The following is a 26,118-nucleotide window of genomic DNA, read 5'->3' as shown; positions in this document are numbered from 1 at the left end:
TAAGCACTTTGGAAAGGATACAGAAATAATGAGAGTTAATGTCCTTCAATTACTGCAGTTTAACCAGAAGGGCAGTCTACATTAATATAGTGGCATAAGAGAACTATAGAGCACCATTTCCTCATACAGAATATCTTAAAAATTGAACAAAATAAATTACAGTATAGGATTTATGTGTGTTTCAGGGAGATGGGTTAATGAGGAAAGCTTTCTCAAATAGTAAGTTGAAATTTTCTTATTGAATTAATTAGGTCTTTAAAATAAGCAGAAGTCTCATCTTTGTTTATACATTAATAAAAATGAGGATATTTTCCTTTCAAACAATGTGGTGGCTTATCTTTTTTGTTTACCTCTCGTTTTTTTATAGGGCCGGGTAGTGGAGAATATTTCAAAAAGATGTGGGGGCTTTTTACGAAAGTTAAGTCTTCGTGGGTGTCTTGGAGTAGGAGACAATGCATTAAGGTAAGAACGTAACTATTGATTAACTGATCTTCTTGACCAAAGTATAGTATCTCACTCAGAAAAGGCTAAAATAGTTTTTATATTCCTAAGCTATTCTGAACCCCAAACACACATACATTGCTTATAACACAAAAATATTCAGTAATGGGGTGGTTTTGAGAATAAAACAAGAACAAGTGCTCCCTGAAAAAAGCCAGATTCCCTATATTATAAATGGTTTGGAGCTTTGAGTAAACTTTTTTTTTAACTTTGTTTACTCAAAGTTAGGATAATTTAACTTGGGCTGACAAAAAGATCAATGTTTAGGGCCAGCCTGGTGGCGTAGTGGTTAAGTTGGCACACTCCACTTTGGCAGCCCAGGGTTCGCTGGTTCGTATCTGGGGCGCAGACCTACACACCGCTCATCAAGCCATGCTGTGGTGGCGTCTCGTATACAAAAGTAGAGGAAGACTGGCACAGATGTTAGCTCAGGGCCAATCTTCCTCACCAAAAAAAAAAAAGATGACTGTATAAGTTTATAGTTGAAAGTTAATTTGTTCATAATGGTGAACTACTTTCGTACCAACATTCAATATTACCAATAATAACATCTTTTATTATTGTTTTTAATACCTTGAATTGTGCCCATTTCATTCCAAACCTTTTACTTTGTTTCTTTCCTGTAAAGGACCTTTGCACAAAACTGTAGGAACATTGAAGTACTGAATCTAAATGGGTGTACAAAGACTACAGATGCGTAAGTATTTTATGTTTCAAAAGGGTAAGTCATAGCCCCTTGTGTCCTGCCTACATTAGCTTTAAATACAGGCTACCAGATACATTTAGCAAGTTTCATTTTGGTTTTACAGAGGAAAGATATTTTAAAAGGTGAAAGCGACATTAAAGTAGAAATGGAATAAGAAACTTATTTTGGAATCTGGCCTAAATCCTAGCTTGGTATTTAAAGAGAAACTTAAAAATTGTAGTCAATGAATATGCAGTAGAGATACTAATATAAATTACTAAGACTACTTATATTTCAAGAAGCTACTAGGAGCTATCATTCAGAAGACATTACTGTCAACAGACACAGTAGACATAGAAGGTAGACATGAAAAAAATTCAGCCCAAAGATATCTATTGGTAATAACATGTATCAAATAACATTTAAATATTATGTAGGGAAATTGTTGCCTATTATGAGGTGAAGTGAAGCATGTTTACACAGACAGGGGCCAGGATTATTCACTGAATCTTCCTGTTCAGAAAGGCCTCATGAGATCTTTAGAATAGAGTGAATGAAGGAAAGTGGAAGACACTCCAAACACAGGGTGCACATTGGTTTTTTTTCTTTTCTTTGCAGTCACAACATTGTTAACTTTTAATATAAGAAAGTGTCTGAAAGACAAGGACTGTGGTTGTTAATTGATTCCGCTAACAAGTATTATTCCTATAGATTGATTTGGAAACCTTTAATACGAGAGACAAATTTACTACCCTCCCCCACCATGACTATATACCAGTAGCCCTAAATTTACTTTGGATAAATTACCTGTTTGGTTTTTTTTCCTTTGAATACTTAATGTTATAGAGATTAAGAATTTGACTACCTGGTATCTAGAAAAGTGACATATTATTTATGCTTTTTTCAAGGTATCTGTCCTATATACCAAAGATACACTGGCAAAAATATAATATGATTTATTTACAAGGCTATTCATTTTTACTGTTTGTAATAACAAATACTGCATTATTTTTAATAGCAAAAAGACAGTAAACAACCCAAATGTCTATCAGTAGAGGACTGGTTACATAAAAGGAATGAGGAGAATCTTTATATAGTACTCCAGAGAGATCTCCAGGACATATTGTTAAGTTAAGAAAGCAAACTGCAGAAGAGTTTGTGTAATAAGATACTTTTTGTAGGGCCAGGGGACCTAATACAAACATATATCCATATTTACTTATATTTTCAAAAAGAAACAGTGAAAAGGTAATCAAAAACGAATACTTATGGGGGAGAGAGAAAACACAAACAGGCAGGAATGAAAGGGAGACCTCCAAGTATCATGTTTTATAGTTTCACTTGAATAGGCATGTAATTGTTTTACATAATTAAAACATGAATCAAGTAAAAAAGAAATCAAAGCAGTCCCTAAAAATTGAAAACAAAATAAGACATATGAACACCTAACCATATTGAGTTGGAGCTATAACCACACAGAAAGAAATTTCTTTTACTGACTATTGATTTCTTATGAAACATTTTTAACATTCCAAAGTAGACAAAATAGGATAGAGAACCCATCACCTAGCTTCAAATTGACAATTGAGAAATTATCACTTTATGGCTAGTCTTGTTTATTCTATACCCCCGCTCACTTACCCCTTGTCATTTTATCTTATTTTGAAAAAGGTCCTAGACATCGTATTATTTAATCTGTATATATGCATTTCTAAAAAATAAAAGCTTTTAACATAAGCACATTAACTTTATCGCTTCTTAAAAAAAAAAAACTTAATATCTTAAAAATCGTTAAATAACCACTGGCAGGGCAGTGTTCAGATTTTTGCTTGTCACTAGAAGTGACTTTAGAAATGCGATACTTTAAACACGGTATAAAAGAAAATGATAAAAACTTCAAAAATTAAAGATGGAGACTTCTGCTTTTGACAATGATGGTAACTGCCCTCCTGCTGTAAACAACTGTAAAACTGTACAAAACATAGAAAACACCTAGTTTGAAATGTTAGACAACATGCAACACAGGACTGAGAAACCAATGAGGTGAGCCATATGATTACCCGGGCTTTCTGCCTGATGGCATTTTCCAGATAATGGTGCAAGGAGAAGGAACCCAGGCAGAGCACAAAGTTCTAGTTAATTTGAAGAGAAAGAGATCAGAGTTCAGGGAAACCAAGGTGGCTGGAATTTCTGTCTAGAGAGGGGAGAACTACTCAAAAAAGGGCTACAGAAATCTACATAGATTCAGCTGAATAGTAGATTTTGTATCTATGAATAGTAGAATATGTGTCTACATATTGAGACCCCACAAAGCTGGGCAGAGAACATCTAATAAGGAAAGAACACTTATTGGGAAACTGTAAACTGAAGAATTGCCAGAGCGTACATAAAGCTGGGGGAAGTTCTAACTACCCAAAATGGAGAAAGCTCGTTGAACCCCTTGGGACATTTAAAAGAGACTTCAGAAAGGTCGCACCTTGGTGTAGAACTAAACCAAACCTGCCCTAATAATGATTAAAAGAAAAAATTGGGGATCAGATTGAACCACAACTAACTTAACTGCCTGCCAAACCAAAACTAAACATTCTTTAAAGGAAGACAACAAAATCTAGACACTCAGCAATGTAGCATACAGAATTTTCATCATTTAATCAAAAATTACATGCAAAAAAAACATGAAACGAAGCGGGAAATGACACCAGAAGAAGAACCAGAAGAAAAACCTGTCAATAGAATCAGACCCGGAAAGGACAGAGATTATAAAATTGATGGATAAAGAGTTTTAAAAAAGCAATTACGGGGCCGGCCCCATGGCTTAGCGGTTGAGTGCTCGCGCTCCTCTGCTGGCGGCCCGGGTTCGGATTCCAGGCGCGCACCGACGCACCGCTTCTCCGGCCATGCTGAGGCCACGTCCCACATACAGCAACTAGAAGGATGTGCAGCTATGATGTACAACTATCTACTGGGGCTTTAAGGGGAAAAAAATAAATAAATAAAATCTAAAAAAAAAAAAAGCAATTACATATATGCTCAAGAATTTAAAGGAAAACTTAAAGATAGTATGGAGATTAAGAGTAAAAGATGGGAAAAGATATACTGTTACTAACAGTAATCACAGGAAAGTTTAGTGGTTATTGATATCAATGATGTAAACTTCAGGAAAAAGAGTAAATGGAAAAGATATTAAATAATATCCTCCTCTTTCAGTAAATGGTTAAACTAGTAGCCCAAAAAACAGTATAAAGCTATAGAAGACTTGAGCAACACTATCAATGAACTTGTCCTATTTGACATTTTTAGAATGCTATACCAAAAAGCACCAAAAAAAGCATTCTTTTCAGGGCCGGCCCCGTGGCTTAGCAGTTAAGTGCGTGTGCTCCGCTACTGGCGGCCCGGGTTCGGATCCCGGGCACGCACCGACGCACTGCTTGTCTGGCTATGCTGAGGCGGCATCCCACATACAGCAACCAGAAGGATGTGCAACTATGGCATACACCTATCTACTGGAGCTTTGGGGAGAAAAAGGAGAAAAAAAAAAATGGAGGAGGATTGGCAATAGATGTTAGCTCAGGGCCGGTCTTCCTCAGCAAAAAGAGGAGGATTGGCGTGGATGTTAGCTCAGGGCTGATCTTCCTCAAAAAAAGAAGCATTCTTTTCAAGTGCACTTGGAATGTTCATTAAGACACACTGAATAATGGGTTGTAAATCAAATTTCAATCAATTTAGAAGGCTTGAAATCATGGTGAGTGTGTTCTGTAGCCTCAACAAAATTAGGTAACAATAATACATATCTATAAAATTTGAAAATTAAGTATTACCCTTCTGAATAACCCATGGGCCAAGGAGTAAAGTACAAAGAAAATCAGAAAATATGTTTTCCTGTGTGATAATGAAAACACAACATTTGAAACTTGTGGAATGCACCGAAGGCAGTGCTTAGAGAAAACTATATAGCTTTAAGTGCTTATATTAGAAAAGAAAGGTTTAAAATCAAGGATCTAATCTTCTCCTTAGAAAACTAGCAAAAGAAAAATAAATCCGAAATAAGTAAAAGGAAAGAAATAAAAAAGGTAATGCTGTAAATGAATGAAATTAAAAGTAGGCATAGAGTAGAGAAAATCCATGAAACCAGAAGCTGGTTCTTTGAAATAAAATCAGTAGGCTTGGGAGTGATGTCAGCGTCATGGTGGAGTGAGCTTTCCCGTAAAATCTTCCCCCAATAAGATACAACAAAAGGAACAGTCACAGACCAACAGTGGACTCCTAGACAGTGAAAAGGAAGATCGGAAAGATCCACACTGCTGCACATCTGAGAATGGAACATGCTGGGGCCCCCGGAGGAAGTGGGGAGAGGTAAGGAGAACTCCTCTCCCTCCCCATCAGATCAGCGATCCCGATCCTCGTGGCTCCCAGAGAGGGGGGAGGGGCGGCCCTCTGCGGGGAAGCCGCAGCTCTTGGGGCTCTCTCAGCCAGTGGGAAACTCCCACACAGAGGACTCAGAACTGCTACACGGGTACCATCAACATCTGAGCACCCAAGGAGAGCGGATAACGAGGGGCGAGAGAGAAGCCTCCCACACCAGGGACCCAGCAGGCAAAAGAGAAAGACCCCCCAACCTCACCCCCCACCACCCGCATGCCGGACACTGCAGCTCAGCTGACCAAGCGGCCGGCCAGTGGCAGCAAGCAGCTGGGGCAGAGTGCAGGGACCTCAGATTACACAGCCCTTAACCCCCACATGGTGGCAGCGGGTGGAAATTGCAACCAGATATTTCCAGGATGAAGAAAAACAAAACAAATTCAGGAACCACGATGTAAAGGTACATGAAATCACCAGACCAGAGGAAAATGACCAGCACCCAGAAACCAACCCTGAAGACACAGAAATCCATAACCTAAATGACAGAGATTTCAAAATAGCTATCATAGGGCCGGCCCTGTGGCTTGGTGGTTAAGTGCGCGCGCTGCGATGCTGGTGGCCCGGGTTCGGATCCCGGGTGCGCATCGAGGCACCGCTTCTCCGTTCATCCTGAGGCCGAGTCCCACATACAGCAACTAGAAGGATGTGCAGCTACGACATACAACTATCCACTGGGGCTTTGGGGGGAAAAAAAATAAAATAAATAAAATCTTAAAAAAAAAAAAAACAAAACAAAACAAAATAGCTATCATAAAAAAACTCAACGAGATACGAGATAACACAGACAGACAATTCAATGAGATTAGGAGTTTCTTCACAAAAGAGATTGAAATCATAAAGAAAAACCAATCAGTACTGATGGAGATGAAGAACACAATGGAGGAGGGAAGGGAGAATCTGGAATCTTTAAAGAACAGAGCTGACAATATGGAGGAAAGAATTAGCGTTATAGAGGATAAGAATACAGATATGCTCCAGATGGAAGAGGAGAGAGAACTAATACTAAAAAGAAATGAAGAAAGTCTCTGAGAAATATCTGACTCTATTAGGAAATGTAACATAAGAATTACAGGTATTCCTGATGGAGAAAAGTGGGAAAGAGGAACAGAGAGCCTGTTCAAGGAAATAATAGCTGAGAACTTCCCAAATCTGGGGAGGGAGCAGGCAATACCAGCAAGTGAAGCCAATAGGTCACCTAAATACGTCAACAGGCATAGGCCCACTCCATGACGTATAGTGGTAAGCTTGGCTAAAGTCAGTGACAAAGAAACCATATTAAGGGCAGCTAGACAAAAACAAAAAATAACGTACAAAGGAACTCCCATCAGGCTCTCAGCAGATTTCTCAACAGAAACTTTACAGGCTAGGAGAGACTGGAATGATATATTCAAAATACTGAAAGACAGAAACTTTCAGCCAAGAATACTCTATCCAGCAAAAACATCCTTCAGGGGCCGGCCCAGTGGTGCAAGCGGTTGAGTGCGCGCGCTCTGCTGTGGTGGCCTAGGGTTCGCCGGTTCGGATCCTGGGCACGCACCAACACATCACTTGGCAAGCCATGCTGTGGCGGTGCCCCATATAAAGTAGAGGAAGATGTGCACGGATGTTAGCCAGGGCCAGTCTTCCTCAGCAAAAGAGGAGGATTGGCAGATGTTAGCTCAGGGCTGATCTTCCTCACAAAAAAACAAAAAACAAAACAAAAAAATATCCTTCAAATATGATGGAGAAATAGTAACTTTCCCAGATAAACAAAAGCTAAGGGAGTGCATGGCCACGAGACCCCCACTATAAGACATACTCAAGAAGGCCCTCAGGCCTGAAAAAAAGAAGAGAAAGGAAATATAAAGCTTGGAGCAAGGAGAAAAATAGGTAGACAAAATCAGAAAAATAGTAGATCTTTACCAGAATAGGTTAGCAACCACTTAAATACCAAAATCAGAGATCAAAGGAAGGAATTCACCAAAAATAAATATAACCTCATCACTGTAAACACACACCCACAACGCAAGATAGGATAAGGTATAACAAGAACTACTTAGAAGGGGAAGAGGAAAGAGGTTGAATTGACTTAGTATAAGGAAATAAGAGGCCATCAGATAATGGACTATCTCATACACAAGATTTTTTATACAGACCTCAAGGTAACCACTAAACAAATAATCAGAACAAAATCACATATGATAAACAGAAAACTAGAAGAGTCATTAAGACAGAACAACCAAACTGAATTGGCAGTCTGAAACAAATGGGACCAGAAACAAAGGAAATGCAAAAGAACCGGAAAATAAATGACAAAACAGCAACATTAAGCCCTCATATATCAATAATTACCCTAAATGTAAATGGATTGAGCTCTCCAATCAAAAGATACAGAGTGGCAGGATGGATTAAAAAGCAAGACCCAACAATATGCTGCCTCCAGGAAACGCATCTCAGCTCTAAAGACAAGCCCAGGCTCAGAGTGAAAGGATGGAAAACTATACTCCAAGCTAATGGCAAACAAAAGAAAGCAGGTGTTGCCCTACTCATATCAGACAAAGTAGACTTCAAGATAAAACAGGTTAAGAGAGACAAAGAAGGGAAATATATAATGATAAAAGGGACACTCCACCAAGAAGACATATCAATTATAAATATATATGCACCCAACATAGGAGCACCAAAGTACATAAAGCAACTATTAATAAACCTAAAAGGAGACATTAACAACAACACAATAATAGTAGGGGATCTTAATACCCCACTTACATCAGTGGATAGATCATCCAGATAAAAAGTCAATAAACAAACAGTGGACTTAAATGAAAAACTGGACGAGGTGGACCTAGTAGACATATACAGAGCACTCCATCCAAAAACAGCTGACTACACATTCTTCTCAAGCATGCATGGAACATTCTCAAGGATAGACCATATGTTGGGAAACAAAGCAAGCCTCAATAAATTTAAGAAGATTGAAATCATAACAAGCATCTTTTCAGACCATAATGCTATGAAACTGGAAATCAACCACGAAAAAAAACCTGGGAAAGTGAAAAAAATGTGGAGATTAAACAACATGCTACTGAACAACCAATGGATCATCGATGAAATTAAAGGAGAAATCAAAAACTATCCGGAAACAAACGAAAATGAAAATATGCAATACCAGACAAATCATATGGGATGCAGCAAAAGCAGTCCTGAGAGGGAAACTCATAGTGATACAAGCCCACCTTAACAAACAAGAAAAAGCCCAAATAAGCAACCTTAAATTACACCTAACAGAACTAGAAAAAGAAGAACAAACAAAGCCCAAAGTCAGCAGAAGGAGAGAAATAATAAAAACCAGAGCAGAAATAAATGAAATTGAGACCAAAAAAACAGTAGAAAGGATTAATGAAACAAAGAGTTGGTTCTTTGAGAAGATAAACAAAGTTGACAAACCCTTAGCTAGACTTACTAAGAAAAAAAGAGAAAAGGCTCAAGTAAATAAAATTAGAAATGAAAGAGGAGAAATTACAATGGATACCACGGAAATACAGAGGATTATAAGAGACTACTATGAGAAATTATATGCCAACAAATTGGACAATCTAGAAGAAATGGATAAATTCTTAGACTGATACAGCCTCCCAAAACTGAACCAAGAAGAAATGGAGAATCTGAATAGACCAATCACAAGTAAAGAGATTGAAATAGTAATCAAAAACCTCCCAAAAAATAAAAGTCCAGGACCAGATGGCTTCTCCGGTGAATTTTACCAAACATTCAAAGAAGATTTAATACCCATCCTTCTCAAACTATTCCAAAAAATAGAGGAAAATGGAACACTTCCTAACTCATTCTACGAGGCCAACATCACCCTGATACCAAAGCCAGAGAAAGACAATACAAAGAAGGAAAATTACAGGCCAATATTGCTGATGAACATAGATGCAAAAATCCTCAACAAAATATTGGCAAACCGAATACAGCAATACATTAAAAAGGTTATACACCATGATCAAGTGGGATTTATACCAGGGACGCAGGGATGGTTCAACATCAGCGAATCAATCAACGTGATACACCACGTCAACAAAACAAAGAATAAAAACCACATGGTCATCTCAATAAACGCAGAGAAGGCATTTGACAAGATATAACATCCATTTATGATAAAAACTCTCAACAAAATGGGTATATAAGGAAAGTACCTCAACATAATAAAGGCTATTTATGACAAACCCACAGCCAACGTCATCCTCAAAGGGGAAAGACTGAAAGCCATTCCTCTGAGAATGGGAATGAGGCAGGGCTGCCTACTGTCACCACTCTTACTCAACATAGTACTGGAGGTTTTGGCCAGAGCAATTAGGCAAGAAAAGGGAATAAAAGGAATCCAAATAGGCAACAAAGAAGTGAAACTCTCACTATTTGCAGATGACATGATTTTATATATAGAATCCATTGGAAAACTATTAGAAATAATCAACAACTACAGCTAAGTCGCAGGGTACAAAATCAGTCTACAAAAATCAGTTGCATTTCTGTATGCTAATAAAACTAACAGAGAGCTCAAAAAGATAATACCATTTACATTTATATCAAAAGGAATAAAATATCTAGGAATAAATCTTAGCAAGGAGGTGAAAGACCTATACAATGAAAACTACAAGACATTATAGAAAGAAATTGATGATGACAGAAAAAAATGGAAAGACATCCCATGCACATGGATTGGAAGAAAATCAGTAGGCTTGGTCAACCTCTATCTAGATTAGTCAAGAAAGACATAAATTGCCAATACCAAGATTCTAAAAAGAAATATCACTATAGATTCTACACATGTTAAAAGGATAGTAAGAGAATATAATGAGCAATTTTATGCCGGTAACTTGACAGCTTAGATAAAATGGATAAATTCTTTGAAAGACACAAATTACTAAAACTGATAAGAAGAAATAGAAAATCTGAATAACCTTATATCTTTAAAAATTAGATTTATATGGCCGGCCCGGTGGCCTAGTGGTTAAGTACACGCACTCCGCTGCTGGCGGCCCGGGTTCAGATCCTGGGCACGCACTGAGGCACTGCTTGTCAAGCCGTGCTGTGGTGGCGTCCCATATAAAGTGGAGGAAGATGGGCACGGATGTTAGCCCAGGGCCAGTCTTCCTCAGCAAAAAAAGAGGAGGATTGGCAGATGTTAGCTCAGGGCTGATCTTCCTCACACACACACAAAAAATTGGATTTATGATTAAAAACCTTACCACCAAGGCGCCCGGCCCCATGGCATAGGGGTTAAGTTTGCACACTCCACTTTGGCGGCCTGGGGTTCACAGATTCAGATGCTGGGCACGGACCTACACACTTCATCAAGCCATGCTGTGGCAGCGTCCCACATACAAAAAATAAAGATTGGCACAGATGTTAGCTCAGGGCCAGTCTGCCTCACAAAAAAAAAAAAAAAAAAAAACCTTACCACTGAAAACAAAATAACAAAAAATCTCTAGGCTTAGATAGCTTCAGTATTGAATTCTATCAAACATTTCAGAAAAGGATGATATTAATCTTAAGAAAAAATCTTTCAAAACATAATAGAGGATGAGGGAAAACTTTCTAACTCATTTTTTGAAGCCATCAAAAATCAGACAAGAATTATAAGAAAAGGAAACTACAGGCCAGTATCCCTCATAGACATGTAAAAATCCTTAACAAAATATTGTCAAATTGAATCCAGCAGTATATGAAAAGGGTAATAAATCGTAACCAATTTGGATTTATCCCAGAAATGTAAGGTTGTTTTAAAATGCAAAATCAGTGTTATTAAGTTTCAGCTTAATAACAGATCGAAGAAGAAAAATCATACAGTCATATAAATAGATCCAGAAAAGGCATTTTACAAAATTAATTACCCATTAATGATAAAATTTCTAAACAAACTAGGAAAAGAAAACTTGCTCAACCTGATAAATTTTATATATGAAAAACTTGCTGCTAACATCATATTTATTTATTTATTTGCTGAGCAAGATTCTCCTGAGCTAACATCTGTTGCCAGTCTTCCTCTTTTTTTTCTTTTCTTTTTTTGTTTGTGAGGATGGCCACTGACAGGCGAGTGATGTAGGTCCACGCCCAGGAACCGAACCTGGGCCGCCAAAGTGGAGCCAAACTTAACCACTAGGCCACCGGGACTGGCCCTAACATCATATTTAATCATAAAAGACTGAACAATTTCTCCCTAAGATCAGAAACAAAGCAAGGATCTTGGGTCTGTCACATCTATTCAACATTGTACTGGAAGTCCATCTAGTATAATAAAGGGGAAGAAAAAGGCATGCAGATTGGAAAGTAAGAAATAAATGGCATGATAGGGTTTGAGCAAGTTCACAGGAAACATGGCAAATAGGCAAAGATCAATTCTGTATCTATATATCAGCATTGGACAATTGGAAAAACATTTTAAATATAACATGGTAACATCCAAGAACATAAAATACTTAAGAATAAACTTAATAAAAATATATGCAAGTCATGTATACTGAAACTAGATTTTTTAAAATTAAAGATTTTTTTTTATAATTTTATTTATTTATTTATTCCCCCGAAGCCCCAGTAGATAGTTGTATGTCATAGCTGCACATCCTTCTAGTTGCTGTATGTGGGATGTGGCCTCAGTATGGCCGGAGAAGCGGTGCATTGGTGCGCGCCCAGGACCCGAACCCAGGCCGCCAGCAGCGGAGCGCGCGCACTTAACCACCAAGCCACGGGGCCAGCCCAGGAAAGTAGATCTTAAAAGTTCTTATCATGAGAAAAAAATTGGAGCTGTGTATGGTAATGGATGGGCTTACTGTGATCATTTCATAATATATACTTATACTGAATCATTTTATTATACCCCTGAAATTAATATAATGTTATATGTCAAATATATCTCAATTTTTTTAAGTATTTGCATATGAAAAAAGCAAAGTATGATGACAATGACGTGTTAAATAGAGAATATCAATAAAGAGATAGAAATTGTAAAATATGAGCCAAATGGAAATTCTGGAATTGGAAATACAATATCTGAAAACTTCAGTAGCAGTCTCACTAGCACGTTAGAGATAACAGAACAAAATAAGGAGATGTAGTTATAAGACAAATAAGTTCCAGGGAGCTAATATATAGCATGATGACTATAGTTAATAATACTATATTGTATAGTTGAAAGTTGCTATAAGAGTAGATTTTAAGTATTTTCATCCTAACAACAATAAAATGGTGATTATGTGAGGCGAAGAACGTGTTAACTAACCTTATTGTGGTAAACATTTCACGATGTATTTGTATGTCAAATCATCACATTGTACACCTTAAACTTACACAGTGTTATATGTCAGTTATATCTCAGTAAAGCTGGCGGCAGGGGGAAGATAGCAGAACAGATAATCAGTAGATTTAGAGATCTGTAGAAATTATCCAGTCTGAAGAACAGAGAGAATTAAAGAAAAATGGACAGAGCCTCAAGAAACCTGTGGGACAACACCAATGTACCAACATACATAAAATGGGAATCCTAGACAGGAGAGAGGGGGCAGAAAAAAAATGTGAGGAATTAATGGCAGAAAACTTCCCAAATTTGGTGAAAAATATTATTTTATAGATCTAAGAAGTTCAGTGAACCCAAGAAGGATAAAAACAGAGATATCCACACCTAGACACATTAGAGCCAAACTGTTGAAAACTAAAAACAAAGAGAAAATTTTGAAAGCAGCAAGAGGAAAATAACTCATGTACAAGAAAGGAATGTATGATTAATGGGTGACCTAATCAGAAACAGTGGAAGCCAGAGCCATGTGACATATTCAATGTGCCAAAAGGAAAAAACAAGAATTCTCTATCTAGCAAAACTATCCTTCAAAAATGAGGGCCAAGTAATGACATTCCTAGGTAAACAAAAACGGAGAGAATTTGTTGCTGGCAAATGTGCCTCGTAAGAAATACTAAAGGAAGTCCTTCAGGATGGAAGGAAATAAATACCATATGGTAACTCAGATCCACAGGAATTGGTAAATGAAGAGCATCAGAAATGGTAAATATGTGGGTAAATCTAAGACTCTATAACTTTCTCATATCTTCTCTTAACTTCTTTAGAAGATATAAGATTGTATAAAGCAATAATTATAACACTGTATTTGTAACATATATAGAAGTAATATATGAAATATATTTGAACATATGAAAATAATAGGACAAAGGAGGGAGCAGGGAATGGTGATATATTGGAGCAAAATGCTTGTGTTTTGTGAGAGTTAAGTTATTGTCCTGAAATAAATCGTGGTAAATTAAGATACATATTATAATCCATGAGCAAACTATAAGAAAATAACTTAAAAAAATAGTAAAAAATCAGCAGAGGAGTTGAAATGGTATACTTAACACAAGAAAACAGTAAAGGAGAAACAGAAAAACAAACCAAAAAAAGCATGAAACAGAGAGAAGAAGATAGCAAAATGGGATGCAAAATCCAACCATATCGATAATTCTATTAAAAGTGGACAGACTGGGGCTGGCCCGGTGGCATAGCGGTTAGGTTCACGTACTCCACTTCGACAGACCAGGGTTAGCAGGTTCGGATCCCAGGCACGGACCGACACACCACTTGTCAAGCCATGCTGTGGTGGTGTCCCATGTAAAGTAGAGGAAGATGAGCACAGATGTTAGCCCAGGGCCAATCTTCCTTGGCAAAAAGAGGAGGATTGGCAATGGATGTTAGCTCAGGGCTAATCTTCCTCACCAAAAAAAAAAAAAAAAGTAGACAGACTGAACACTTCACCCAAAAGACAGAGATTGTCAGTGTGGACTAAAAAGCACACTATATGCTGTCTACAAGAGACATGCTTTAGATTCAAAGACAGAAAGAAGTTGAAAGTAAAAAGATGGAAAAATACTATGCAAATAGAACACTCCACCCAATGATTACAGAATAAACATTCTTTACAAACAGACTTGGAACATTCTCCAGGATAGAGCATAGATTGGACCACTAAACAAGCCTTAATAAATTTAAGAAGATTAAAATAAAATAAAATGTTCTCTGACCAGATCTAGAGGATTAAACTAGATATTCACAACAGAACAAAATCTGGGAAAACCCCAAGTATTTGGAAATTAAGCAACATACTTCTTACAGACAAAAATCACAAGAGAAATCTTAAAAATATTTTGAACTGAAAGAAAATGAAAAGCTATCAGAATTTAGGGGATGCAACTACAGCAGTGATATAGCTCTGAATTCCTACGTCAGAGAAGAGGAAAGAAAGCTGAAATCAATAACAAACTTCAACATTAGGAAATTAGAAAAAGAAGAGCAAACTAAGCCCAAAGCGAGCAGAAAAAGGAAATAATAAAGATTAGATTGGATATCAGTGAAATAGGAAGCAGAAAAACAGTAATAAAGTCAATGAAACCAAAAGCTGGTTCTTTGAAAAAAATCCAAAAAATTGACAAACCTAGACTAAGAACATAAGAGAGAAGAAACAAATTATCAAAAGCAGGAATGAAGGACAGACCTTAAGAAATATCATAAATAACTTTATGCTGACAGACAACCTAGATGAAATGGACAAATTCCTGGGAAGGCACAAATTACCAAATTTGACTCAAGAGAAGAATAATCTGACAATCTGAACAGATCTATGACAAGTAAATTCAGTGAACAATTCAAAATCGTCCCACAAAGAAAAGCCCAGGCCCGGATGGCTTCACTGGTGAGTTCATCAAATATTTAAAGAAGAAATAATACCAATCTTCAAACTCATTCATAAAATAGGAAACACTTCATAACTTCCTCTGTGAGGCCGGTATTCTTCTGATAGCAAGCCAAACAAAGACATCACAATAAAAGGAAATCTACTGATCAGTATCCCTCAGGAACACAGATGCAAAAATACTTAACAGAATTTTAACAAACTGAATCCAGCCAACATATAAAAGGATTTTGGATCATAACCAAGTGGGTTTTATATCAGAAATACAAGTGTGATTTAACATCTGAAAATTATAATATCTCATAACAGTAGAATAAAGCAGGGGTCAGCAAACTTTTTTTATACAAAGCCAAATAAGGAAATATTTAGGCTTTGTTGGCCATACAGTCTCTGTCACAACTACTCAACCCTGCCAATGTTTTACAAAAGCAGCCATGGACAGGACATAAATGAGCATGGCTGTGTTCCGATAAAACTTTATTTCTGGGTGCTGAGTTCTGAATTTCATATAATTTTCGCATGTCACAAAATAGTATCTTCTTTTGGTTTTCTTTCAACTGTTTAAAAGCGTTAAAAGCGTTCTTGACTTGTGGGCCACATACAGCTGGTGAGATTTACTGTCCTCTGGAATACAGGCCAGAACCCACATGATATCTCAGTGTGATAGGCAGCCCCTAAAATGGCCCCCAAGTAACCCCTACCTCCTAGTATTCACACCGTTGTGTAATCTTTTCCCCTTTTGCATGGACTGGATCTAGTGACTCGTTTCTAACAATAGAATACTATAAAAGAGATTGGATGTTGCTTTGGAGATTAGGTTACAAAAAGACTGTGACTTCTGTCTTGCTCTGCTTTCTCTCAGGGCTCTGGCTCTGGGGGAAGCAAGCTGCCCAGTTGTGAGTAGCTCTGTGGAGAGGCTGATGTGGCAGAGAACTGAGGTCTCTGGCCAACAGCCAGCAAGGACCTGAAACCTACCAAAACCCAAATGAGTGAGCTTGGAATCGGATCTTCTGAGTTCTGGCAATAGCCACCTAAATGAACTTGGAAGGGAATCTGCACCCAGTTAACCTTTGAGATGATTGTAACTGTGGCCAGTACCTTGATTGCAGCCTTGTGAGAGTCGGAGTCAGAGGCACCCTGCTAAGCTGCCTATGCCTGTATTCCTGACCCAAAAACTGTGAGATAATAAATACTTGTTGTTTTAAGTTACTCAGTTTTGGGGTAATTTGTTATGCAACAATAGATAGCATACATCATTAGATACAGAAAAAGCACGTGGCAAAATCCAACACCCATTCATGATAAAAATTCTCAACAAAGTGGAAATAGAAGGGAGTTTCCTCTATCTGATCAAAGACATCTATGAAAAACCTACTGCTGACATCATACTTAATGGTGAAAGACTGAGTGCTTTACTCTGTGGTCAGGAGCAAGGCAAGGATGTTAACTCTCAGCATTTCTGTTCATCGTTCTATTGGAGATTCTAGCCAGTGCAATAAATTGGAAAAACAAAAAAGAGCATACCCATAGGAAAGAAGTAAAACTGTCCTTACTTGCAGATAACATAATTCTAAAAGAAGTGCCAGATATCTACACTGAAAACCACAAAACATTACTGAGAGAAATTAAAGAAAGTATGTATCAAGACCATATAGAGAACTCTTAAAATCAATAATAAGGCAACTCAGTTAATAATTGGGATAAAAACTTGGGTAGATATTTCACCAAGGAAAGAGATGAATGGCTAGTAAGCACAAGAAAGGGTGTTCATTACAGAATTACAAAATAAAACCCCAATAGGATTACATTCTGTACCCACTAAAATGACTATACTGAAAAAGAGAGACAATGCCAAGTGTTGGCAAGAATGTGGAGAAACTGAAACCTTCATATAATGCTGGTATGAAGTAAAATGGTACAGCCACTTTGGAAAACAGTTTGGCAGTTTCTTAAAAAGTCAAACATAAGCTTAGTACAGGACCTAGCAATTCTACTCCTAGGCATCTACCCAGAGGAAATGGAAACATAGGTCCACATGAAGTCCTAAGAAACATCAACCAAGTAGAATGTATGGCTCTTATTTGGATCCTAATTTAAACAAATAGCTTGACAAAGGCATTTATGAGACAACTGGGGAAACTTGAACACAGACTGGGTATCAGGTATTAAGGAATTAAAGTCCTTATCTATTAGAAATATGTCCTGGAATATTTACAGGTGAAATAATATGTCTAGGATTTGCTTTAAAATACTGGAACAAAAAAAAGGAGGGAAATAGATGAAATAGCAATAGTAGAATATTGATAAATGTCAAAGCTTAATGGTAGGGCCGGCCCTGTGGCTTAGCGGTTAAGTGCGCGCGCTCCGCTATTGGTGGCCCGGGTTCGGATCCCGGGCACGCACCGACGCACTGCTTCTCCGACCATGCTGAGGCCACGTCCCACATACAGCAACTAGAAGGATGTGCAACTATGACATACAACTGTCTACTGGGGCTTTGGGGGAAAAAAAAAGGAGGAGGATTGGCAATAGATGTTAGCTCAGAGCAGATCTTCCTCAGCAAAAAGAGGAGGATTAGCATGGATGTTAGCTCAGGGCTGATCTTCCTCACAAAAAAAAAAAAGCTTAATGGTAATACATCTGTGCTCTCTGTTATTCACTCTTGTGTATATTTGAAATTTTCCATAAGTTAAAAAAATTAAACTGAGAACCTGACCACTGTGGAAAAAGAGCCTTTAAGAAATTCATAAAGTAGATAGTAATATTACATAACTTAGCTTGTTGCAGCCCAGTAGTGGTCCATCCTCTGTATACCTTGCAAAAACCCAATAATTTCATTACTCCCAGGCAAAAGGTTATCTTGAGCAGAGATTTAAGTGAAAGAGCAGAGACAGAGCTTTCAATCTTCATGTTGCATTACTTGCTAGCAGGTACTAGCTAGCGTCCTGGTGTTTCTGGATTTGCAAAGTGCGTGCATATCTCTTATCAGCACATATGTAGTTTGCTTTCAGTAGCTATTAACATTTCTAAATGTGAATCAAGCACCATCTTCCCCTCATGCAAATTCTCATACACAGCACAGCCTTTTTTATTCTTTGTGAATGGCATCTGCCTGTTTCTCAACGTGAAAGGTCCCAGGATTTATAACTGCTTTTATTTGGGGTATGGAAGTTTTACAGTTCTTATATATACATACATGTTTAATGAGAATCGTGTATGATATACTAAGGATGTTCTTATTTTTGTATTCATTATTTTCTCCTTTTTCCATTTTTCAGTACATGTACTAGCCTTAGCAAGTTCTGTTCCAAACTCAGGCACCTTGACTTGGCTTCCTGTACATCAATAACAAACATGTCTCTGAAAGCTCTGAGGTAAATTTCTTATAACAAGAATGTCCAATTATCAGAACAAATACTTTTTTTTAATAGCTGAAAATTGGAATTGAAGGAAACTATGTTTTATGGATATATACTGTAGTTTTATCACTTGCCCATATTACAGGACACATTCAGGTGAAATGACTAGAGGTAACTAGGATTTCTGAACAGTGTAAGTACAGTTTATACATGAATGATTAGATTTTTATGAAGGCTTGTCCTGACTGCCCTCTCCCTCCCCAAAATGGCACGTATTATTAGAGCTTAGTGATTAAAGCAGCGTTCTGGAGTCAGGTTATTAACCACATACCTTGAACACATATAACCCTTGTAAGCTTTTCCTTGTCATCTCATAGGATTGTTATGAGGACTGTTATTATTTGATGATATTAGGCCAAACCATATAAAGTTGCCAGTATTTGACAGTTTTTGTCTTATAAAAACAACAGTTTCATGTGGTTGGACCTAATATATATAAAGTGCTTAGCAGGGTTCCTGCCATATAGTAAGCACTCAATAAATTTTAATTGTTTTAATGTATTTTTTAAAGTACACTATAGAAGATGTTTCTTAGGAGAGTGAAATGCCCACTCTGTTTGTAACTTTACTTTTTTATTGACCTTTTATAAATGATTGCAGTCCCATGTATTGGTTACGTTTATGAATAGTAGGAATTAAGCTATTAAAACAAGAAATGGGGATTTAGTTAAGTATAAGGAATCTAAAAGTGTGGCTCCTTCTAGACCTTCCTTATGAATATTGAGCACATATGTGTCTAAGGCTGTTTGCCATATACGATAATAAATAGGATAATATAACAATATTTATAGTTTATAAAATATTTTCACATAAATGATCTCATTTATTTGAAACCCTTGCAAGGTAGATAGGACAGACACTTTATAGATAAGAAAATGTGGAACATTTTGGAATGCCAGGTACTGTGATTTAACCATGAGATGTAACTGAATAAGATATTGTTGCTGGCCTTAAGTTGCTCAGAGTCTAGTGGGAGGAAAAAAACCACTAAACATGTCCTCACATTGCAGTGTGATGAGTGCTGTGATTGAAATGAGTGCATCATTTGGGGACAACATACAAGGGGCTATGGCTAATCTTGAATTGAGACGTTTGGGCAGCTTCCTACAGGGCTTGCCTGAAGTCACACTGTTAATGTTGAAGAATGAACTTGAACCAAGATCCCCTGGCTTTATTTTATAAAACAATTAAGGCGATATTTTCCAAAGAATGTCGTAGAGTTCAGGATTCTTCCATAGTTCAAATGTGACATCAGAGATCAAAGATGAAGCTAGCATTTGATAGAAGACAGGTATTGAATACAATATATCCTAAGTTCAGCCTGTAGAAACAGTAGTCTGAATACTTCCTAGATAAGGAAAACTTGTAGATCCTTTGTAGTTTTTTAAACAAAAATTTAAATGTTCTCATTATTACTTTAATAAGTAGTAGATTTATTTGATAGAGAATCTGGGTTTGAATCTAAACTCTTTAATTACTGTCAACCTGAATAAGTCACTTAATTTGTATTTCCTATATAGAGACCTTTTAAATATGTGATAAGTGCAAAAAGAATATATTTTGAAAAGTATGAATCTCCATAAAAATTTAATATGTCTGGAAAACAAGATTGTATTTTGTGCTTATTGGTTAAGCTGGATTTGAGATAGCTCTCCTAGTGATACAGTCCCACATGAGCACCACAAACATTGATAAATCCACATTTTTTGTTGTTGTTATGGGATTACCTATATTCTAAATCTACATTAAGTAATGTGTATATTTTTGGGGGAGAGCTTGGGGCTGTATCCATTCCCTGACTAAATAGTCAATAAAATGATACTTTGGTGCCTTTGGAATTGGGTTTAGTCATATGTTTGTTTCATTTTGTTTTATCCTAAGTGAGGGATGTCCACTATTGGAACAATTGAACATTTCCTGGTGTGACCAAGTAACCAAGGATGGCATCCAAGCACTAGTGAGAGGCTGTGGAGGGCTCAAGGCCTTATTCTTAAAAGGCTGCACACAGGTAATACTCCATGTAGTGCTTATGAATGATAGAGGAACGATAAACTTTGTAGGCAGCCCCAGATGTTGGCTTGAGGTATATGTAGTTGTTGTGTATTATTGACCAAAGACACTTGCTTGCCAAAAATTTGTTTTCCGTTGAGTAAAAAAATATGAGAAGAATTAACATCTGACCAAAGATAAATTTTTGAGAGGAGGCAAGATGGGGAGACAAAATCATACGGAACATGCACCATAGGCAAGAAGAGTTTCATGCAATTTAATCTGAAAAGAAACCGTGTCATGTTGTCACTGCCTGAGATCTTGAACTGGATAGGCAAGGAAGGTAGTCTTAGCAATTTTCACTAGTTGTTTAACCACCAGAGGCTTTTCTTAAATGTACCAAGTATACAGCAAACCCACATTTTATAGTGTTGATGCTTATTTCCTGCCAGTCACATTACAAATCCAACATATTTTGTCATTAAAAATTTTGCTATCTCAGTGTTTTACAGTGGGAAAAAAAAAGAAATTGACATGGTAGCCTCTGGAAGGATCAAGAGTGGGTTTAGAAGAGACTGATAAAGTAGGGCTAGGCTCTTATCACCTTAATTTATTAATGGTTACTAAAACCAACCCTTGGAGTCCATTAAAAATGCCCTCATTCTTTCACCATAGTGGGAAGGGTTCCATTGTTTGAAACAGAGCTTTGAAAGTATGACTGCCTTAAAACAACAGCTTAAGCTTCTGGTTATTTATGGAATCCTGAAAAATATTGATTGAAATGCATCATTATAATCAATTACTTGCCGTCTGTTCTCTGCACTCTGTGCATGGTGCTGATCTACCAGCAGCAGATAAACTGTGGGTTCCTTTCTCAGCTCCTGCTCCCAAAAGTTTGTTTTTAAAAAACTATAGAGAATGTAGATATGTGAAAATTATTTTAGCTTCATAATCCCTCAGCAAAATGCTGTGAGCCATATTTAATTTATCAGAAGAAAAATTTATAAACATTAGGCAATGTTTTATCTTTTCCTTGATTTGGCGATAATATGAATTTGATGTGGTCAGAACTGATGAAAAATGCTGATAACCGTACTAATCCTATGAATTATACCTTTATGTGATGGTATTTCATTGTTTTTGGTTCATTGTTCCTTTGAAACTTGGTTGGCTATATTTAGACTGTATTGATCAATGTGTACACTCTTAAATCTTTATCCTTTGAAACAACGTCAGTAATAATTTTTTCTCTTTCTTTTTAATCTCTCTAGCTAGAAGATGAAGCACTCAAGTACATAGGTGCACACTGTCCTGAACTGGTGACTTTGAACTTGCAGACTTGCTTAGTAAGCCATCCTTCCTACAACTCTTCTGTATCTTCTGTAATTCATTTCAGTAATATTACTTGAAGAGTTTCCATCATCAAGACCAGGGGTTGTCCCACTTCAGCCCTGGGGGACACAGTAAACACACAGATAATTCTTTACATGCTTAACAATACGCACTCCTAGGGGCTTTAACATAGATAAGATAGAGGGTAGCTTTTACAGAATTCCAAATAAGCTAACTGTAACTCCACCCGTTTCTTTTTGGCTTAAGAAAACTCTACTTTTTAGAAGTAATTTTATTCGCAAACTTCAGTATTTAACGTATTTTTGGTAAATTAATTGCAATCACACCAATTAAGATCTATTAGTGGATCATAACTGTTGGGTACCATGCTGATCTAAACAGATGACAAGCAAAGTGTACCCTTTAAATTATTTTCAAGTAGTATTTGAGGTTTACATTTGGCTTGTTTATTAGACTGTCAACTTTTTGTGTCTATCGCCAAACCCCCCTGAATTTTGCTCAGAAAATTTGCTGAAACTATTCAGGATCCTAGACATTGACAATACACCTGTAGCTTTTCTCTCCTGCCTTAAAAATTACATATGTGTGTTGCCTTTGAGTTGGAGCCTCTCATAGCAATGAAAAAAGTTAATGAGGGTTTTCCTTGTTTTTTTGCTAAGCCTTCTGCTTATTATACCCCCCCTTCTTGTTTGATCACTTGAAACCTGAGAGCATTGTGATTGTTTAGTTTAAAGGTGATACTAGTTTAAAGGTGATACAGGGGGCCGGCCCGGTGGCGCAAGCAATTAAGTGCGTGCGCTCCGCTGCGGTGGCCCAGGGTTCGCCGCAGGTTCGGATCCCGGGCGCGCACCGACACACAGCTTGGCAAGCCATGCTGTGGCGGCATCCCATATAAAGTGGAGGAAGATGGACACGGCTGTTAGCACAGGGCTGATCTTCCTCACAAAAAAAAAAAGGTGATACAGAAAGGGCCACATTTTGTGCAGTTTCAGCAGCCTGTCCTTCCAGCCCTTAAGGGATGATGCTGATGATAATCTGCTTAGGAGTCTCCTGAGACTGAGTTAAAGGAATGACATTCCTTTTAATTCTGATTCTCATGATGCTAACTACCAGAATTTACCTAATTTCATTTATGAAACTGAAATATTTGGCCTGAGAGAAAGAGCTTACACAGCTATTGAAAACATGAAACCATCAGCTTACGGTGATAGGAAAGAACTGTTGTGGGCATCTACGGGTTTTATTTATATACAGTCATGCATCATTTAACAATGGGGATATGTTCTGAGAAATGCATCATTAGGCGATTTCATCATTGTGCAAACATCATAGATTGTACTTACACAAACTTAGATGGTCTAGCGTACTACACACCAAGGCTATATGGTGCTAATCTTATGGGACCACTGTCATGTATGCGATTCATCATTGACTGAAATGTCGTTATGTGGCACATAACTGTACATACACACACGTACTCTGTATATATATGTGTGTTACACACAAACTTACACGTACATATATACCATGCCTACCATTTGCCATTTTAGTTTTGTTTCCTTTATCCTTCCAGCAGGCAGAAATCACAGTTGGTAAGCATAAAGAACTAGTTCTATCATATGTTTATTTTACTGTTTCCCTCACCCAGATCTTAGGGTATGAGTCACTTCTTTTGTACAGTGTGATGAAATGATTCTCAACATTCATGAGACTTCATGTTCCTGCCCAAAACTATTGAAGTGACCAAAGTACATTCTTGATCCATTCTCTTTCTTTAACTAATTTGAAAACGTAAAAGTTAAGTAAATTTTACTCTTTTTAAAATTAAAAGTATTGGTGATATGACTTTCCTCATCTTTCTTCCTAGGGAATCCCTTATCGACTTTAAAACATTAACAGGAAAACGCAGCACAGCCCTACAGTACTTTCCTAATATTGTGGGACACAAATTCCATTAGCCTGCTAAATATGCATGTTTATTGACTGCTGCTTCTCCCTTTACATTTTAGTTATCCTTGTTTAGTAATAACGGTATATCACATTTGTGTGGCACTTTTTTAGGTACTTCCATATGTGTCTATACCTCATTAATTTATCTTCATGACAGATCTTGTATTTGCCTTAGTATCCGTTTTTTTCTGTATTTTGTTTCAGTTGTACAATATTGAGAACATACTAATTTAAAAAGTGAATATTTCATGTTTGATTTATTTTTTTTTTCAGTTGTCCTTGCAACCTCAGGATACTGTTTGATTAAACAAAGGTGATAGGAGAGCTTTATTCTGAGGCTTACCCAAAATTAATGAACCTAGCAGGACAGATTGAAGTTCTGATCATATCCAACATGTTAAGATGTTTAGGGCCGGCCCTGTGGCTTGGTGGTTAAGTGTGCGCGCTGCGATGCTGCTGGCCCGGGTTCGGATCCCGGGTGTGCATTGAGGCACCACTTCTCCGTTCATCCTGAGGCCGAGTCCCACATACAGCAACTAGAAGGATGTGCAGCTACGACACACAACTATCCACTGGGGCTTTGGGGGGAAAAATAAAATAAATAAAATCTTTAAAAAAAAAAAAAAAAAAAAAAGATGTTTATATGTGACATCTTTTTTTTTCCTTTTTTTTAATGTAACATCTTTTTGTGTCTTCTTTCTTAATTCTAGAATGATTTAAAACGTACAAAGTTGTATTTGAGTTGGACACAACTGTTTATCTCCATAAATTAAGATATTCTTTATATTATAAAACTAAAATATGGAAATAAATGGATCTATGGTTGATAACAAGATTGCAGCTGTCATCTACAAGTTGTTTCATTTTTTTCAGTAACTTAATATCATTATCAATTTTGAACTTGTATAGTAAATCTTTTTTTTTTCTTTTTGGTGCTCATTTTCGCGGAGGTAACTTTTTTCCTTCTTTTTCTTCTGTTAAGTTACTAATATCTATGGGGTTTTTTACTCTTGTTTTTTAGCAAATCACAGATGAAGGTCTCATTACTATATGCAGAGGGTGCCATAAGTTACAGTCCCTCTGTGCCTCCGGCTGCTCCAACATCACAGATGCCATCCTGAATGCTCTAGGTCAGAACTGCCCGCGGCTTAGGTAAACATTTCTTGTTTAGCTCAAAAAATCAGGGGAAAGGAACAGAGGCCTCCTTCACCCATATTTATTCCTTGGAAGCTGAAATTTTAAGGTAGATACTCCAAGGCCAGTACCTTTTTGGAAGCCCAGCTACTTGCTTTGTACCTCATTTGATTACATGTAATTGGCCTGAACCGAGGGGCAGTAGTCCCCATTTTCTGCTTCTTCCTATCCATACTAGAAAAAAATCAACATTTTTTTTTTGTTACTTGAGAAAAGAAATAAAGGCATTTTCTCTTATTAATGCTTTCATATAATGCCTTTCTGAAGAAAGTTTTTAAAAGCTCACCCTGTGGTCACTTATATTGTGGTAATGTTGCCAGGTGTATAGCAGGGAGTATTTAAAAATAAAAAATAGCCCCACGAGAGAACCTCCTTTGTGCTGATGGTCTTTTAGAACAAGCCTTATCGGGCCGGCCCCATGGTTTAGTGGTTAGGTGCATGTGCTCCGCTGCTGGTGGCACTGGTTCGGATCCCGGGCACGCACCGACACACCGCTTCTCTGGCCATGCTGAGGCCGTGTCCCACATACAGCAACTAGAAGGAAGTGCAGCTATGACATACAACTATCTACTGGGGCTTTGGGGGGAACAATAAATAAACAAATTAATTAATTAATTAAAAAGAACAAGCCTTATTTCTCTGTGGCTCTTCTTCTCTGCCTAAATGTAGGGTTGGCTGAATATTACTAAGAATGCTGTGTTAGCATGTACATAGTATCAAACCCGTATTGATTGTATAAGAGCATACAATACACTATTTTTTAATAAATAAGGATGATCCCCACATACATTTTTTGTTTTTTAAAACAAAACTTTTATTGTACTTATTATATGTTAGCCATTGTTTTAAGTGGTATACAAATATTAGTTCATTTAATCATCATAACACCATG

General features: G+C 37.2%; 1 protein-coding gene across 6 annotated transcripts in view; it reads left to right on the top strand.

Moving 5' to 3' along the window:
• The window catches only part of FBXL20 (F-box and leucine rich repeat protein 20), a 115,221-nt gene that overhangs the window by 74,358 nt on the left and 14,745 nt on the right, over positions 1–26,118 (top strand). For 5 of the 6 annotated variants that reach the window (XM_014790743.2, XM_087441085.1, XM_004434579.3 and 2 more), the window contains exons 5-10: positions 368–462; positions 1,130–1,198; positions 18,600–18,695; positions 20,622–20,748; positions 22,001–22,075; positions 25,054–25,184. In XM_014790743.2, the coding sequence (XP_014646229.1) occupies positions 368–462; positions 1,130–1,198; positions 18,600–18,695; positions 20,622–20,748; positions 22,001–22,075; positions 25,054–25,184 (593 nt within the window). The remainder of the gene's footprint in view (positions 1–367; positions 463–1,129; positions 1,199–18,599; positions 18,696–20,621; positions 20,749–22,000; positions 22,076–25,053; positions 25,185–26,118) is intronic. The other variant, XM_087441086.1, reaches the window with a different exon arrangement.

Source organism: Ceratotherium simum, chromosome 16 (assembly GCF_057802395.1).
Source record: "Ceratotherium simum simum isolate JZ-2026a chromosome 16, ASM5780239v1, whole genome shotgun sequence".
In the NCBI taxonomy this organism is placed as follows: domain Eukaryota; kingdom Metazoa; phylum Chordata; class Mammalia; order Perissodactyla; family Rhinocerotidae; genus Ceratotherium; species Ceratotherium simum.
This window is presented reverse-complemented; position numbering and strand designations above follow the sequence as displayed.